The following is an 18,733-nucleotide window of genomic DNA, read 5'->3' on the forward strand; positions in this document are numbered from 1 at the left end:
CACATGTCTCTTTCAATTCTGGTTTCCTCAGTGTGTATGCCCAGCAGTGGGATTTCTGGGTCGTATGGCAGTTCTGTTTCCAATTTTTTAAGGAATCTCCATACTGTTCTCCATAGTGGCTGTACTAGTTTGCATTCCCACCAACAGTGTAAGAGGGTTGCCTTTTCTCCACAGCCTCTCCAGCATTTATTGTTTGCAGACTTTCTGATAGCAGCCATTCTGACCAGGATGAGATGGTACCTCATTGTGGTTTTGATTTGCATTTCTCTAATAATGAGTGATGTTGAGAATCTTTTCATGTGTTTGTTAGCCATCTGTATGGCTTCTTTGGAGAAATGTCTGTTTAGTTCTTTGGCCCATTTTTTGATTGGTTCATTTATTTTTCTGCTATTGAGCTGCATGAGCTGCTTGTATATTTTGGAGATTAATTCTTTGCTTTAATTCAGTTGCTTTGTTTGCTATTATTTTCGCCCATTCTGAAGGCTGCCTTTTCACCTTGCCTATAGTTCCCTTCCTTGTGCAAAAGCTTTTAAGTTTAATTAGGTCCCATTTGTTTATTTTTGCTTGTATTTCTATTACTCTGGGAGATGAGTCATAGAGGATCTTGCTGTGGTTTATGTCAGAGCATGTTCTGCCTGTGTTTTCCTCTAGGAGTTTTATAGTTTCTGGTCTTATGTTTAGATCTTTAATCCATTTTGAGTTTATTTTTGTGTATGGTGTTAGAAAGTGTTCTAGTTTCATTCTTTTATAGGTGGTTGACCAGTTTTTCCCAGCACCACTTGTTAAAGAGATTGTCTTTTCTCCATTGTATATTCTTGCCTCCTTTGTCAAAGTTAAGGTATCCATAGTTGTGTGGATTTATCTGTGGGCTTGTTATTTTGTGCCATTGATCTATATGTCTGTCTTTGTGCCAGTACCATACTGTCTGGATGACTGTAGCTTTGTAGTATAGTCTGAAGTCAGGCAGGTTGATTCCTCCAGTTCCATTCTTCTTTCTCAAGATTGTTTTGGCTATTCCAGGCTTTTGTGTTTCCATACAAATTGTGAAATTATTTTTTCTAGTTCTGTGAAAAATACCATTGGTAGCTTGATAGGGATTGTGTTGAATCTGTAGATTGCTTTGGGTATTATATTCATTTTCACTATATTGATTCTTCCAGTCCACAAACATGGTATATTTCTCCATCCATTTGTGTCATCTTTGATTTCTGTCATCAGTGTTTTATAGTTTTCTATATATGAAAAGTGAAAGTTGCTCAGTTGTGTCTGACTCAGGCCAAAGTACTGGAGTGGGTAGCCTTTTCCCTTTTCCAGGGGATCTTCCCAACCCAGGGATTGAACCCAAGTCTCCCACATTGCAGGCGGATTCTTTACCAGCTGAGCCATAAGGGAAGCCTAAGAATACTGGAGTGGGTAGCCTATCCCTTCTCCAGCAGATCTTCCCAACCTAGAAATCAAACCAGGGGTCTCCTGCATTGCAGGTGGATTCTTTATCAGCTGAGCTATGAGGGAAGGTCTTTTGTTTCTTTAGGTAAATTTACTCCTAAGTATTTTATTCTTTTTGTTGCAGTGGTGAATGGGATTATTTCCTTAATTTGTCTTTAGTTTTCTCATTGTTAGTGTATGGGAATGCAAAGGATTTCTGTGGATTAATTTTATATCCTACAACTTTACTGTATTCATTGATTAGCTCTAGTAATTTTCTGGTGGTGTTTTTGGGTTTTCTATGTAGAGGATCGTGTCATCTGCAAACAGAGAGAGTTTTACTTCTTCTTATCCAGTCTGGATTCCTTTTATTTCTTTTTCTTCTCTGGTTGCTGTGGCTAGGACTTCGAAAACTATGTTGAATAGTAGTGGTGAGAGTGGGCACCCTTGTCTTTTTCCTGATTTTAGAAGACATGCTTTCAGTTTTTCATCATTGAGGATAGTGTTTGCTGTGGGTTTGTTGAATATGGCTTTTGTTATGTTGAGGTATGTTCCTTCTATGCCTGCTTTCTGGAGAGTTTTTGTCATAAATGGGTGTTGAATTTTGTCAAAGGCTTTCTCTGCATCTATTGAGATAATCATATGGTTTTTAATCTTTCAATTTGTTAATATGGTGTGTCACATTGATTTTGTGAATATTGAAGAATCCTTGCATCCCTGGGATAAAGCCCCACTTGGTCATGATATATGATCTTTTTATTTATTTATTTATGTTTTTTTTTTTGATCTTGGATTCTGTTCTCTAGGATTTTGTTGAGGATTTTTACATCTAGGTTCATCAGTGATATTGGCCTGTAGTTTTCTTTTTTGTGGCATCTTTGTCTGGTTTTGGTATTAGGGTGATGGTGGCCTCATGGAATGAGTTTGGCAGTTTATCTTCCTCTGCAATTTTCTGGAAGAGTTTCAGTAGGATAGGTGTTAGGTCTTCTGTAAATTTTTGGTAGCATTCGCCTGTGAAGCCATCTGGTCCTGGGCTTTTGTTTGTTGGAAGATTTTTGATTACAACTTTGATTTCTGTGGTTGTGATGGGTCTTTAAAAATTTCCTATTACTTCCTGGTTCAGTTTCGGAAGATTATACTTCTCTAAGAATTTGTCCATTTCTTCCAAGTTGTCCATTTTATTGGCATATAATTGCTCATAGTAGTCTCTTATGATTTTTTGTATTTCTGTGTTGTCTGTTGTGATTTCTCCATTTTCATTTCCAATTTTATTGATTTGATTCTTCTTCCTTTTTTTTTCTTGATGGGGCTAGCTAATGGTTTGTCTATTTTATCTTCTCAAAGAAACAGCTTTTAGTTTTGTTGATTTTTGTTGTAGTCTCCTTCGTTTCTTTTATTTCTGCTCTGATTTTTATGATTTCTTTCCTTCTAACTTTGGGGTTCTTCTTTTCTTCTTTTTCTAGTTGGTTTAGATGTAAAGTTAGGTTGTTTATTTGATGTTTCTTGAGGTGGGCTTGTATTGCTATGAATCTCCCTCTTAGCACTGCTTTTACTGAATCCCATAGGTTTTGGGTTGTCGTGGTTTCATTTTCATTTGTCTCTATGCATATTTTGATTTCCTTTTTGGATTTATTCTGTGATCTGTTGGTGATCCAGAGCGTGTTGTTTAGCTTCCATATGTTTGTATTTTTAATAGTTTTTTTTTCTTGTAGTTGACATCTAATCTTACCACACTGTGATCAGAAAAGATTCTTGAAATGACTTCAGTTTTTTTAATTTACCAAGGCTAGATTTATGGCCCAGGGTGTGATCTGTCCTGGAGAATGTTTCGTGTGCACTTGAAAAAAAGGTGAATTCCGTTGTTTTGGGGTGAAATGCCCTATATATATGTCAAGTAGTTCTGATTGGCCCATTGTATTATTTAGAGCTTGTGTTTCCTTGCTAATTTTCTGTTTGGTTGATCTATCCATAAGTGTGAGTGGGATATTAAAGTCCCCCACTATTGTGTTATTGTTAATTTACCCTTTCATACTTGTTAGCATTTGCCTTACATATTGAGGTGCTCCTATGTTGGGGCATATATATTTATAATTGTTATATCTTTTTCTTGGATTGATCCTTTGATCATTATGTAGCTTCCTTCTTTGCCTCTTGTCACAGTCTTTATTTCAAAGTCTATTTTCTGACATGAGTATTGCTACTCCTGCTTTCTTTTGGTCCCCGTTTGCATGAAATATCTTTTTCCAGCTCTTCACTTTCAGTCTGTGTGTGTCCTAAGGTTTGAGGTGGGTCTCTTGTAGACAGCATATATAGGGGTCTTATTTTTATATCCATTTGGCCAGTCTTTGTCTTTTGGTTGGAGCATTTAACCCATTCACATTTAAGGTAATTGTTGATAAATATGATCCCATTACCATTTACTTTGTTGTTTTGGGTTTGTTTTTATAAACCTTTACTGTGTTTCCTGTCTAGAGAAGATCCTTTAGCATTTGTTGAAGAGCTGGTTTGGTGGTGCTGAATTCTCTCAGTTTTTGCTTGTCTGTAAAGCTTTTGATTTATCCTTTATATCTGAATGAGAGCCTTGCTGGGTAGAGTAATCTTGGTTGTAGGTTTTTATCTTTCATCACTTTAAGTATGTCCTGCCATTCCCTTCTGGCCTGAAGAGTTTCTATTGAAAGATCAGCTATTATCATTATGGGGATCCCCTTGTGTGTTGTTTGTTGCTTTTCCCTTGCTGCTTTTAATATTTGCTCTTTCTATTTGATCTTTGTTAGTTTGATTAATATGTGTCTTGGGTTGTTTCGCCTTAGGTTTATCCTGTTTGGGACTCTGAGTTTCTTGGACTTGGGTGGCTATTTCCTTCCCCATGTTAGGGAAGTTTTTGTTGAAGTCTTTAGGACATTTGAATTTATTTTTGTATATTGTCTGAGGGAGTGTTCTAGGTTCATTGCTTTACATGTGGCTGTCTAGGTTTCCTAGCACCATTTGCTGATGAGACTGTTTTTCTGCATTGTATATGCTTGCCTACTTTGCCGAAGATGAATTGATTGTAGGTATGGGGGTTTATTTCTGGGCTCTCTATTCTGTTCCACTGATCTATATGTCTGTTTCTGTGCCAGTACCATGCTCTTTTGATTACTGTAGGCTTGTAGTATTGTCTAAAGTCTGGAAGAGTTGTGCCTCCAGCTTTGTCCTTTTTCCTCAGGCTTGCTTTGGCAATTCTGGGTCTTCTCTGGTTCTGCATAAGTTTTAGGAGTATTTTTTCTAGTTCTGTGACAGATGTCCTGGGTAATTTGATAGAGATCACATAAGCTCTACATTTAATCTGTAGATTGCTTTGGGTAGTATGACCATTTAGCGATATTCTTCTAATCCAATAACATGTGATATCTTTCCATGTATTTAAATCATTTTCCATTTCCTTTATCAATGTTTTCTAGTTCTCAGCATGTAAATTTTTCACCTCTTTGGTTAGGTTTATTGCTAGGTATTTTTTTTGTGATTTTAAGAGAGATTGTTTTTTACTTTCCATTTGTGATATTTCATTGTTAGTGTAAAGAAATGCAACATATTTCTGTATGTTAATCTTGTATCCTGCTATCTTGCTGAAATTGTTTATTCTGGTAGTTTTTGTGTGGAGCCTTAAGGGTTATATATATATGTGTGTGTCTGTGTGTGTGTATATATATATATAATCATGTCATCTGCATATAATGACAATTTTACCTCTTCTCTTCCAATTTGGATGTTTTTAGTTCTCTTTCTTGTCTGATTTCTGTGGCTAGGATTTCCAGTACTATGTTGAATAGAGTGGGCATGCTTGTCTTTTACCAGATTTTAACAAGGCTTTCAGCTTTTCACCATTATTATGTTGGCTTTGGGCTTGTCATCAATAGCTTTTATTATGTTGAGATATGTTCCCTCCATATCCACTTTGGTAAGAGTGTTTAACTTGAATGGCTGTTGAATTTTGTCAAATGCTTTTTTGGCATCTATTGAGATGATCATGCGGTTTGACATTATTTTCTTTTTTCTTTTAGCCATTCAGTAGATATGTAGTGGTATCTCACAGTTGTTTTAATTTGCATTTCCTTCATAGCTAATGTTGGCCTTCTTTTTATTTGTTTCTTTCATTTATTTATCTATATATATTCTTTCAGAGAAAGCAATGGCACCCCACTCCAGTACTCTTGCCTGGAAAATCTGGTAGGCTGCAGTCCATGGGGTCGCTAAGAGTCAGACATGACTGAGCAACTTTACTTTCACTCTTCACTTTTATGCATTGAAGAAGGAAATGGCAACCCACTCCAGTGTTCTTGCATGGAGAATCCCAGGGACGGGGGAGCCTGGTGGGCTGCCGTCTATGGGGTCGCATAGAGTCAGACACGACTGAAGTGACTTAGCAGCAGCAGCAGCATATATTCTTTGGTGAAGTGTCTGTTCAAGGTTTTTTTTAAAACAAGTTTTTCAATATTTGTTTTCTTACTATTGAGTTTTGACTGTTCTTTCCCCCTTTTTTTTTTGAGAGAGAGTTCTTTCTATATTCTATATTGTTGAGTAAGTGACATGCAAATAGTTTCTCCCAGTCTATAGCTTGTCTTTTTATCTCTTAAATGTCTTTCACAGAGCAAAAGTTTTTAATTTTGAAAGAGTTCAGCTTATCAACTTTTCTTCTATACATGGTACTTTTGGTATCATGGCTTGTTCTACCTAATTCTAAGTCCTGAAGGTTTTTCTTCTGTGTTTTTCTTTTAAAGTTTAATAAATGTACATTTTACATTTAGATCTGTGATCCACTTTGAGTTAACTTTGTGTAAGAGGTGAGATTGAGATTGAGATTCATTTTCTCGCATGTGGATGTTTAAATGTTCCAGTATACTTTGTGTTTAGACATTTGTCATATTTGTGTGGATCGACTTCCAGTCTCTGTTCTGTCCTAGTCACTATGTGTGTATCCCTTTGCCTCTTGTCTAGGTACATACACATGTCGGATTATTATGTCTTCAGAGTGAACTGACTCTTTCATTATTATGTAACATCCCTTTATATCCCTGGTCATTTTCTTTGCTGTGATGTCTGCTTTATCTGACATTAACATCTCAATTCTTTCCCCCTCTTCTAGCTACTCTAAAGAGTGAAGTGAAGTGAAAGTTACTCAGTCGTGTCTGACTCTTTGTAACCCCATGGACTATATAGACCATGGAATTCTCCAGGCCAGAATACTGGTGTAGATAGCCTTTCCCTTTCTCCAGAGGATCTTCCCAACCCAGGGGTCAAACCCAGGTCTCCCGCATTGCAGGTGGATTCTTTACCAGCTGAGCCACAAGGGAAGCCCCAAACCCTAGAGAGTAGGGTTTCAGTTTATTACTTTAACACTTTTTCATAAGTCCAAAAGCCAAAGGCCAGTAATTTATTACCATATTAATCTCTAAGCACTTTAGATTCAGTAATTGGTGGGCTGTGGAAGACAGACGAGTTTCCTGTGCTTCACAGCTGGCAGATGAGGTTATCAAGACAGCATAGTTGTTCAGTTATTCACATAATGATTGTTCATTTATTTGCTTCTCATCTCTGGGAGAGGCTTCTCCACATCCCTATGTTGAACTTAGGAATGGTCGTGTGACTTGCATTCATCACTGAGATGAGAGAGGAAGTGGTATGTGTCAGTTCTGGTGAGCACCTGTAGGAGGCAGCTCATGGTTTACTGTGTCTGTCTTCTCTGGTATGAGATGGGCAGTGTTGTGGGGGTTAGCTTGGTTCCTAGTGGCAAGATAGCACAGAGCAGAACCACAACTGAACATGGATGGACACAAGGCTTGGATGAGAAATACAAGCCACCAACATTTTATTCTTGTCTGTGACTGCAGTATAGGGGGTCAAGGCCTGGGCCCAATCCATTCTAGGCCTCAAGGCCCTTCCTTTTTTTTCTTCTTTGATAAATAGGAGTTAGGAACAGCATTTCCCCTAAATAGAAATGAAAATATGTTGGAGAGGGGCCTACAAATGACTGGATTTGAAAGACAAGCTGTCCACTTGTTCGCCCTTTGCTTTTGCTGAAAGCACAGTTTATGTTTGGCTCATCTGTGTTGGTCCACATGTTCTACAGTTAAGCGATGTCATTGTCAGTTGTCCTGCAGGAGGAGAGCTAAGTCTCAGCACAGGTTTGTGCTGCTGCACTGGGACACTACCATTGACTCTTTGCAGCTCTCCTCGTAGCTTCTCCCTCCTCTTACTGAAGAGTGCTCCCATTCTTGACCATTCTGCCCACATGACCTAATTATCTCCCAAAGGCCCCACTTGCAAATACTGTCACACTGGGAATTAAATTTCAACATATTAATCTTGGGGAGACCAGGCTTTCAGTTCCTAATAGTACTCCTTTTGATGAGTGCAGCAGTACCCTAATGTAACATGGCTTATATATGCAGTTTTGAATGTGGGGATCCCCTGCAACACCCCAACTGCTTCTCTGTAGTGGAATGAGGCTCAGACAGTGTAGCTCCACTTCAACAGTTAAACTAAAGAATCAGAGGTGACTTTCAGGTAACAGGACAGTGACATTTCATAATCCAAACCACACTTGGCACTCTGTGTAGGCGGTCGCTGCTGTGTCACTGGAAAGCTGTTTGTCTCAGAATTGACTCACGGTTGATAAGTACGCCAGGGAGGGGCCGAGTTCTTTCTCTGATCTCCTGATGGCCCCAGAACAGATAAAGATGCTTATGATATACCTTGTTTGTGCCAGTAATTTTTTAAAAAAGAACTCCAGGAGTCCACTATTGGGAAAAGACTTGTACCTTCCTTCAGCCATTCCTACAGTTCACTTCTGATTGATTTTTGTTTTTTTGTGTTTTTTTGGTTGATTTTTTATATCATTGGTTTATAGTTGTTGACTGTAGAACAATGTCAATACGTGGAATGCTGCTTCCCCTAAAGGAGTACCAGTTGTATTTTAGATGTTTTTGAAGAACGCATAGATTAGTTAAAGGAGAAAGTCAAATATTTAATTCCTTAGGTGGGACTATCTGAAACTATGCCGATATTTTTTTTTACCTAGTTACCTTGGCATTCACTTTGAAAATACTCAACAGAGTTGTTTTTTTCTTGCTTTTTTTGATTTCATTTGTTTTGATTTTGGCTGTGCTGGGTCTTCGTTGCAGCACAAGGCTCTTTGTTGCACCACATGGGCATTTTTTCCTAGTTGCAGAATGACTGGGCTTCTCTGGTTATAGTGCACGGGCTTCTCTTGTTGCGGAGTACAGGCTCTAGAGCACAAGAACTTCTCTGGTTGCGGCGTGCAGAATTAATTGTCCTGTGGGCATGTGGGATCTGGTTCCCTGACCAGGGATCAAACCTGCATCCCCTGCGTTGGAAGGCAGATTCTTAACCACTGGCCCACCAGGGAAGTCCCCCAACAGGGTTTTTTAATGAGCCCTTTTGTAAATAATTTAGTACTCTTTTGAGTAATATTTTAAGCTGGCAAGGTTTTGATTGCTATGATGTATTTTATTAGATACATATTTCTTTGCATAATTTCAGGAAAAGTCAACAGATGCTTTATATTTATGTGACTCTTCTCCTATCTTATCAATTTTATTTCTAGGCACAGAGTTTATTAGGACTAGATTCTTAAAAAAATAGCTTTCTTGAGATATAATTTCCTTACCATACAATTTATCTAGCATGTATAGTTTAATGGGTTTTTTTTTTAGCATACTCAGAGTTGTACATCATCACCACAGTCAATTTTAGAACATTTTCATCACCCCCCAAAAGGAAAAAAACCTGTTAGCAGTCACTCACTCACTCCCTATTTCCTCCCACTCACTCCTACCTGCAGCCCTAGACAACTACTCATCTACTTTCTATCTCTCTAGATTTTCTATTCTGGACATTCTGTACAATTGAAATCGTACAGTATGTTGACTTTTGTAACTGGCTTCTTTTACTTAGCATAATATTTTCAAGATTCATCCATGCTGTAGCCTGTATTAGTACTTCATTCCTTTTTATTCCTGGATATTTCAGGAATATTGTTTCAGGAATAATATTGTTTGGACCATGTTTTGTTTATCCATTCATCAGTTGATGGACATTTGGGTTGTTTCCTCTCTGGGGCTATTATGAATAATGCTGTTATGAACATTTGTGTATACTTGTTTTGTGAAGGTCTGGCTTTTTAGTGACTCAGCTGTCCTTTTACATACTGGTGATATCATAGCTCTATAGGACCCCCCGATGGCCTCTTGTTCAGCGCCTCCTTTTTAAGGCAGGCAGTTTCCCCAGGCACACACAGCTGGAGTGGTGGAGTGGGGCTCCTTGTTCTCATGTTCAGTGCTTTACCAATTGGAGTGGAAACACCACAGGAGAGGAAGAATTAATTCCATACTACACAGGTTTGTAAAAGCCTTGTAGGCTTTTCTGTTTGCTGTTTCTTCTGTTTGTCACTTACAACAGTATGGTCTCATCTGAAAGCAAAACAACAAGTACTACAAGTTAAAAGTTGCCTTAGAGATATTTTTTAGTCTAATATTCTCATTATGCAGAAAACCAAAACCTAGAAAAGTGATGTCACTGCCCACCCAAGATCACACTGTGGTAGCAGGGCAAGGATTGGAACTCTGGGCTCTTCACTTCTCGTCCCAGTCCTCATTGTGCCCCGCTTAGGGTGAGCGTTCCTGGCCCAGGTGCTGGGTGAAAGGTGGTGCTCTCATTTCGTGTCTCCTCTCTGATAGAATCCCATCACGGGGCTGATGTCAGCCAGTCATGAGCAGAAGGACGCCTGGGTACGGGATAACATCTACAGCATCCTGGCCGTGTGGGGCCTGGGCATGGCCTACCGCAAGAACGCTGACCGCGACGAGGACAAGGCCAAGGCCTACGAGCTGGAGCAGGTAAGGCTGACTGGCAGCTCTGGCCTGGCACTCAGCACCTTTTCCTTGGACTGAAAAGCCTACAAGGAAGTAACTGTGTGCAAAACAGCCTGGTGCAGGTGCCGCCTCCATTTCTGTTGTAGGCTATTTGGGGGAGGCACTCTGGTCTCTTAACCTCTCATGTCTCTCCTTTTGAGATTTTTTTTTTTCCCTCCATAAAAAAACAACAATCACACTGAGTAGATATCCAAATTTCTAACTAGCTACATTTCTCTCTCACATGCCCTGTCAGTTTTATACATAACTAACCTGAATGTTTTTAAAGCAGCACACTAGAACTCCACATTTCAAAATGCATGCTCTGTGGAGTCCTCATGTTGAAAGGATATTTATTCAAACAGTGTTGCCACTACTTAAAACAGTTTTGCAAAATGCCTTTCTAGTTTGAATCATTCCAAAGCAGTCTTATTAATTTGCAATACCCTTTAATTTTGAACCACACTGATATTGTCCAGTTTTCATACCCATGTTATCATATGGCACAATGAAATCCTTTATTGTTTTCCAAAATCAGAAACCAACATACCTACCAAAGCAAAGACTTGCCGTCAGTAAGTATGTAAGAAGATAATCTACCCCTGAGCATGGAGGTATTTTCAGAGTGTTCCCAGTAACAGCCTTGAAGTAAGGAGTGAAGGAAAGTTATGTGGCTCAAAATAGCCTGGAGTTAAAACTCCCCTCCCCGTCCTCCCCACCATTCTATGCAAAATAAAGAACACTCTCACCGGAAGAAAACAAATGGACATTAAGGTTGATTACACCCAGCTCCCAGCTGGTCCAGCCTCTGGCGATCTCCAGAATTCCTTGCCCCAGCCATTTAAGAGATAATTACTCCGAACAACCTTGGAGAAGAACAGGCCCCCTTAAGACAGCAGATTTCCACATATATGCCTATATATACTTATTCTCTTCTTGGGTTAGGGCAGCAGGTCACTAATCTGACTGCTGCCCCTTCTCGCCTCATTAAAAGGTGATCTGTTCCTTAAAGTGCCGGTCTCGTTCTTTTTCCGAACCTTGCCTTCTCTAACTCCCTTACCCTACAAGGCGCATTGGTGTGTAGAAGTATCATTCTCATGGCATGAGAGCCTTTGGGATTTGTCTTTGATTTGCACACTGCTTATTGGCCCACACAGCCAGTGGGTCATCAGATCCAGGTAGAATTCTTGTGGCCCAATCATAAACAAAGTGGGCCTGAGTGTCAGGCAGCCTTGTCAGCAGTAGGGAAGCTAAAAGAGGAAGCCTGTCTGTGCGAGCAGGGAAAGGACCATTTGAATTTGACTAGACGTGCTAAGTATGAGGTGATGAAATCACCTAGTCTTGGAGCTAAGGGGTAGTATTTAAAATGCATACAGCAAGCATTGAATGCTCCTCCAAGAACTTGGATGGCAGTTACATAAGTGAATCATTCGTTTAACAGTGTAATAATTTGATATTCATGTTCTCCAAATTTTCTACACACACACACACACACACACACCACCGCCGCCGCCGCCGCCGCCACCGCCCCCACCGCCCCCACCGCCCCCACCACCCCCACCACCCCCACTACCTCTCTACTGTAAGCAATTTCTGATCTGGGTTAGAGTTGACTAGATTTGCCGCTCTATGACTGACAATAGAGAGGCACAAACAGACCACATTATTTGATTTGTTGAGTGTGGTTAATAACTGCAGCAGACATCTCCCTTGATTATGGAAAATAACACTGGATCTTCCAATGATCCTCGACATGGACACTAATCCACTTGGGGCTTAGGCAGTACAGCTGCTCATTGTGTGAGACTGTCCCATGCATTGCAGCACACGTAGCATCCTTAGTCCTTACTTACTAAATGCCTATAGCTCCCATCCCCATCAGAGTGACAATAAAAATGCCTCCACCCCCACATTTCTAAATGCTCCCCCACCCCCAGGGGATGCTAATGTCACCCCCAGTTGGGAACCACTGGGCCTCTTCACAATGGAAAATAACCTTATTTGAGGGGAAGTCAATTGGCAAATGTTTATGCTTCACACTGTAGGAAATATTAATTTTGACAGTGTTAATTATACCTTTTAATGAGGTAATATTTTCTGCATCAAGAGAGTTTCTGACATAAAGTGAGATTATACTCTAGAATCCTAGGATTTTAGAGAATGAAGAATCTGAAAGGTGATCCATTTCAGACTTTTCTCCCATAATTATCTTTGGTGGTCTTAGCCTGCAAACCATGTTGATTATGTAAGAGAGGAGATGCTAATAGCCCTGGGAGGGAAGTTCTTTCAGCCAGCCTACTTTGACCTAAAAATACCCCATTCTCTAGCCACTTGAGAAGTCTTTTTCTCGTGGATTTAATAGGACGTATGAGGACCATCTTTCAGCGGGCCTGAACTGTGGAGGAAGAGAGTGGCAATATAATGTATCGACAAGGAGCTCAAACTCCGGAGTCAGAGGGCCTGGGCTGTGTCCTGCTCCACCCCTCACCAGCTGAGAGACTTGAGCAGTGTTGATTCATCAGCCTCATGTTCCTCATTGTAAAGTGGGGAAATAATAACACCCACCTCAAAAGGGCGTTGCAAGAATTAGTGGGAATCTAAGTAAAGTGTTTTGTACAATACCGGAACAGAACGTATAATTATCATGTTATTATTGTTTATAATAATAATTATTGTTATACGATATTTCTCCTTCTCTGTATGACTTACTTCACTCAGTATGACACTCTCTAGGTCCATAATTGGTTCTAACATGTATTACTAAGAAACTTTGGCAACTACTTGCATTTTGTAAGAACTTTACTCAATAGTCCAGTAATGGTGTCACAAATGGCTGTTTTGGCAAAGCATCGTTACTTTGGGGCAGGCAGGGTGGACTTAATTCATCCTTAGTATAACAAAAATGAATTACTAAGAATTGAGACATAAAGCTCCAAGGTACTAGGCTTATAAAAATTGTCTTGAATAAAATAGCAGGAGTCACTGGATTTCAGCACCAGAAGATACCATCTGGTCCAACATCTTTATTTGAGATAAGTCATTGCATCAAGATTTTCTTTCTTTGTGATGGAATGGAGAAGTAGAAATAATCTAAACAATCCAAGTGCTTGTATATGCCTTCTTGGGGAAGGTTCCAGGTAGCACTGGCTTACCTGTCATGTGGGGAGGAGGTTGTTTTCATGGAGCAGGGAAGCTGACCTTGTTACTGATCCCATTTTATTTCCACAGAATGTGGTGAAACTGATGCGAGGTCTTCTCCAGTGCATGATGAGACAGGTAGGCAGAAAACGACAGATGTATTTTTGGGTCATCTGAGTGGGCGCTTTATCATTTTCCTGGTGACAACTATCAGCCTTAGAGTGTTTTGAACTTCTCAAGATGAGAAATTGAAAAATTTAGCCTACTTTCTCCATTTAAAATTATCTTCAGTAATTTTAATATACCATAGAACCAGACTCAGAGAATACTTTCTCAAAGTCTTTTCAGGGCTTCCCTCATAGCTCAGTTGGTAAAGAATCCACCTGCAATGCAGGAGACCCCAGTTTGATTCTTGAGTTGTGGAGATCCACTGGAGAAGGGATAGGCTACCCACTCCAGTATTCTTGGACTTCCCTTGTGGCTCAGCTGGTAAAGAATCCACCTGCAATGCAGGAGACCTGGGTTCGATCCCTGGGTTGGGAAGATCCCCTAGAGAAGGGAAAGGCTACCCACTCCAGTATTCTGGCCTGGAGAATTTCATGGACTATAGTCAATGAGGTTGCAAAGAGTTGGACACAACTGAGCAACTTTCACTCACTTCTGTAAAAGAAGAACATGCTCTTTTTCTAAACAAGGAAGAAAACATTGTTTTGAAAAGTCATTCCTAGAAAGCCGTGTGCTGTTGTTTATTCTGTTAAGTTTATAAAAGAGTTTATTTGAATTGAGGACTTCCCTTGAGGCTCAGCTGGTAAAGAATCCGCCTGCAATGTGGGAGACCTGGAATCGATCCCTGGGTTGGGAAGATCCCCTGGACAAGGGAAAGGCTACCCACTCCAGTGTTCTGGCCTGGAGAATTCCATGGTCTATATAGTCCATGGGGTCACAAAGAGTTGGACACAACTGAGCTGCTTTCACTTTGAGTCGAAATGCTCGAGTTTTTAAAACTTGACAGTAATATTTACTGGTATTCTCAGTGAGAGGTAGAACAGTGTCTTGAGCATGTACTGTGTACAGAACATCGTACTAGGATCTGTACAGATTCCAAGATGAATATGGTACAGTCCCCACCTTTGATTGGCACATTCCCATTAGTTTTGAAAAGCATCGTTGTTCTTTTCTTTTCAACATAAGGAAATAGGATTGGAAATTTAAAGAAGAAATTTACAGAGGAAGAAAAGGGCCTCTTCCTTCCCTCTTCCCTCATTCCTTCCCTCCCTCTCGTTGAGTTCCTACTATGTGTCACAGCTCATGCTAGGAATAGCAGACAAGGAAACCCTTTGGCTTGACCTTTCAAGCTTGCAGAGCTTGTTAAAATCCCAGTAGACTAAGACATTTCTGGTGATGGGCAGGAAGAGACACACACCCCCACCCACTCTGTGTGATGCTCACTAGTGAGCATCCGTCCCCTACCTTCCATCCCTCTGTCTCCCAGAGGTAACAGATAAAAGGTCTAAATCCAAGATAATGACCCTGCTAGCCATGAACCCCTTAGGGTTCCATGCAGCCAGCTTGCTATCTTCCTCAGGTGGATAAAGTGGAGAGGTTCAAGCACACTCAGAGTACCGAGGACAGCCTGCACGCCAAGTACAACACTGCCACCTGCAGCACTGTGGTGGGCGACGACGAGTGGGGCCACCTCCAGGTGGATGCCACCTCCCTCTTCCTCCTGTTTCTGGCCCAGATGACAGCCTCCGGTGAGCCAGGCCTGATGGAGCCCATTGAACTGGGAGTGACCATCCAGAAGGGGGCGGGGAGGGGCAGGCATTGACCAGTATTCAAAATAAGCTGCTTTTTTGCATTACATTATGTGCCCTGATTCTGTGGCTCTGTTGACAGTCAGCCTCCTGAGCCCTCGTGGGACCAGGGCTGTTGCGCCTGCTCTGTGCACCAAGTGGCCTTGAGTTAGGCCACTTAGCTGCTGTGTTGCAGAGCTGTTCCCTTCAGTCCCGTAAATTCATGCTCCTGGGTTAAAGGCTTTGCATTTATTTCAGACTGCAAATGTGAAACTCCAAAAATTGGAGAAATCAGGAAATAGTGTTCTGGCTTTGTGAATAAACCTGAAACTTGAAAAGGACATTTTGGTTATGAAAGTTAAGATGAGCTCACTGTAGATGGTTTGGAAAATATAATGAAAAAATCTCACTGATAATTTTCATTTGAATGTGTCTCCTCCAGGTTTTTTTTCCACTGTATTTTAAAAAACATATTTCAGGTCATATGGTATGCATATAGTGTTTTTATTACATAGCATTTTAACTTAAGCATTTCCCCCATAATATTAAAGGTGTTCATAAACAATTTTAGTGACTTTACCAATGGATATTCCATAATTAAACTATTCCTTTATTCTTCTGTTTGTTTGTTTACCTATCATAACTGTATTGCAATACAAACTTTGACCCTCATATTTATTTGCTTCCTTCTCTTAGTTTGATATCATTCAAAGGCTATTTATACTCATTGCCAAATTGTTTGCAGAACAGTTTACCAGTTTGGAGAAGGAAATGGCAACCCACTCCAGTATTCTTGCCTGGAAAATCCATGGACAGAGGAGCCTGGTAGGCTAAATAGCCCATGGGGTCGCAAAGAGTCGGACATGACTGAACGACTTCACTTGCATTTTCTTTTTTACTTTACCAGTTAACCACGCCCCCCCAGTGATGTAAGAGTACATATCTTACCCACACCAGTTTCAAGAATTCATACTTTACATGTATTTGTCATAACCAGCTGTACATTCAAGCCTGCTCTCCTGGTTATTGCCTGCTTCGGTACATGGGTGCTCCTCCTGGGCAGGTGCTGGGAGCTGGCCTTTCCATGAGTTGAAGAGCCATTGCCTGTGGTTAGGGGCTCTCCTTTCCCAACCTGGCCACTGGGGGAAAATACCCACCCTGTGCTTTACTCAAGGATAAGACAGTGGTTATGCTGGGCTAAAATGCGGGCTCTGTGGAATCTTCTCTGCACAAATCCCACACGTATATGAAGGGCCCACATCTCTTTCAATCATTTCTCCTCCTAGGCACACAGACAAAAGTGGAACCATTCTTATCTTCCATTGTTCCTTGGCTCCCTCCTTCATTCCCTCCCTTCTGTCCTCACTCTTTCCTTCCCTCATTCCTTATTTTCCTCCCTACTTTCTGTCTTGCCTCTCTCCTTCCTTTCTACTTTCCTTCCTTCATCCTGTCCTCCCCTCCTTTTCCCTCCTTCCTTCCATCCCTCCTTCTTTCTTCCCTCCCTCCCTCCCTCCTTCCTTCCCTCCCTCCCTCATTCCCTCTTTCCATCCTTCCTTCCCTCCTTCCCTCTTTCCGTTCATCCTCCCTCCTTCCATCCATCCTTTCTTCACTTGCTCCTCCACTTCTTCCCTCCCTCCTTCCCTCCCTGCTTCCTTCCTCCCATCCCTCCCATGTCCCTTCCATTCATCCCTCCTCCTTTCCTGCTCTTGTTTCTTTCTTCACTCCCTTCTTCCCCCTTCCATCCTTCCTTCCTTCCCTTCTTCCTACCCTCCTCCTATCCTTCCTTTCCTCCCTCCTTCCTTCTCTCTTCCCTTTCTTCTTTTCCTTCCCTCCCTGCCTCCTTCATTCCCATCCTCCCTCCTTCCTTTCTAGCCTCCTCCCTTCTTTCCATCCTTCCCTCCTTCCTTCCTTTTATTTCTCACTCTTTCCTTCTCTCCTTGCTTCTTTCCCTTTCCCACCTTCCGTTCTTTCTTCCTTCCTGCCCTCCCTCCTTCCTTCTTCCCTTCCTTCCCTCCCTCCATCCCTACTTCCTTCCCTCTGTCCCTCTTTTCTTTATATCCTCTTTTCCTCCTTCTCTCCATGCTTTCCTCTTTCCTTCCTTCCTTCCTGTCTACCCTCCCTCCTTCCTTCCCTCCCTCCTTCCTTCATCCTTCTATCCCTCCCTCCTCCCCTCCTTCCTTCTATCCCTCCCTCCTTTCTCTTTCCCTCTCTCACCCTGTTCTCTCTCCCTCCTTCTTCTCTACCCTCCTTCCTTCCATCTTTCCATCCGTTCCACTTTCTACCCTCCTTCCCTCCCTCCTTCCTTCCCTCCTTCTCTCCCACCTTCCCTCCTTTCTTCCATCCATCCCTCCCTTTTTCCTTCTCTCATTTCTTCCTTCCCTCCCTCCTTCCCACCATCCATCTTCCCTTCTTTACCTTATTCCTACCCACCTACCATCTTTCCTTCCCTCTCTCCTCCTCTCCCTCCTTCCTTCCATTCCTACCTCCTTCATTCACTCCCTCCCTTCTTCCTTTCTACCTTCCTTCCTTCCACTGTCCTGTCCTTCCCTCTTTCTCTCTCTCCCTCCCTCCTTCCTTCCTTCCCTCCTTTCTCCCTGACTGCTTCCTTCTGTCCTTGCCCTGCCTCCTTCCTTCCCATCCTCCTCCTGTCCACCCTTCCTTTCTTTCCTTTCTTCCCTACTACCTTCCTTCCCTCTCTCCTTCCCGCCCTCCCCGCCTCCTTCTTTCCCTCCCCTCCTCCCCCTTCCGTACCTACCTCCTTTTGTCTTTCCTTCCTTTGTTCCCTTCTCACCTCCTTCCCTCCCTCACTCCTTCATTCCATCCCTCCCTCTTCCCCGCCCTTCCTCTCTTCTTCCCTTCTCTCTCCTTCCTTTCATTGCTCCTTCTTTCCCTCTCTCCTTCCTTATTTCCCCTTCCCTCCTCACCTGCTGCCCTCCCTCTCTCAGCCTGTCTTCGTCCCTCCCTCCTTCCCTCCCTCCTGCCTGCCCTCCCTCCCTGTCTTCTTCCTTTCTAGCCCCCTTCCTCCCTTCCATCTTGCCCTCCTCCTCTCACCTCCCCTCCTTCCTTTCTGCCCTCCTCCTCCTCCCTGTCCTCCTCTCCTCCCTCTTTTTCTCCCCTCCTCCCTTCCTCCCCTCTTTCCATCCTTCCCTCTGTCCTTTCTTCCCTACTTCCTCCCTTTGTTCTTTCTGTCCTTCCCTCCCAGCTTCTTTCCCTCCTCCCTTCCCTCCTCCCTTTCTTCCCTCCCTCTTTCCTTCCTGCCCTCACCTTCCTTCCTTCCTTTCCTTTTGCTCTCCTCCTCTCCCTTCTTTGTTCACTACTTTCCTCCCTCCCTCCCACTCTCCTTATTTCCCCCTCTCCCTCCTTTCTTCCTATCCTTCCCTCCTTCCAGCCCCTTCTCCTTCCTTTCTACCCTCCTTCCCTCCATTGTCCCTTCCTGCCTCATCCTTCCTTCCCTCCCTTCCTCCTTCC

The 18,733-nt window shown here is 42.1% G+C and overlaps 1 protein-coding gene across 4 annotated transcripts in view; it reads left to right on the forward strand.

The window, feature by feature from the left end:
- Nucleotides 1-18,733, forward strand: part of PHKA2 (phosphorylase kinase regulatory subunit alpha 2) — a 91,753-nt gene that overhangs the window by 18,450 nt on the left and 54,570 nt on the right. For all 4 annotated transcript variants that reach the window (XM_070784765.1, XM_070784766.1, XM_070784767.1 and 1 more), the window contains exons 3-5: nucleotides 10,161-10,319; nucleotides 13,563-13,610; nucleotides 15,058-15,226. In XM_070784765.1, the coding sequence (XP_070640866.1) occupies nucleotides 10,161-10,319; nucleotides 13,563-13,610; nucleotides 15,058-15,226 (376 nt within the window). The remainder of the gene's footprint in view (nucleotides 1-10,160; nucleotides 10,320-13,562; nucleotides 13,611-15,057; nucleotides 15,227-18,733) is intronic.

This window comes from Bos indicus, chromosome X (assembly GCF_029378745.1).
Source record: "Bos indicus isolate NIAB-ARS_2022 breed Sahiwal x Tharparkar chromosome X, NIAB-ARS_B.indTharparkar_mat_pri_1.0, whole genome shotgun sequence".
NCBI lineage: Eukaryota > Metazoa > Chordata > Mammalia > Artiodactyla > Bovidae > Bos > Bos indicus.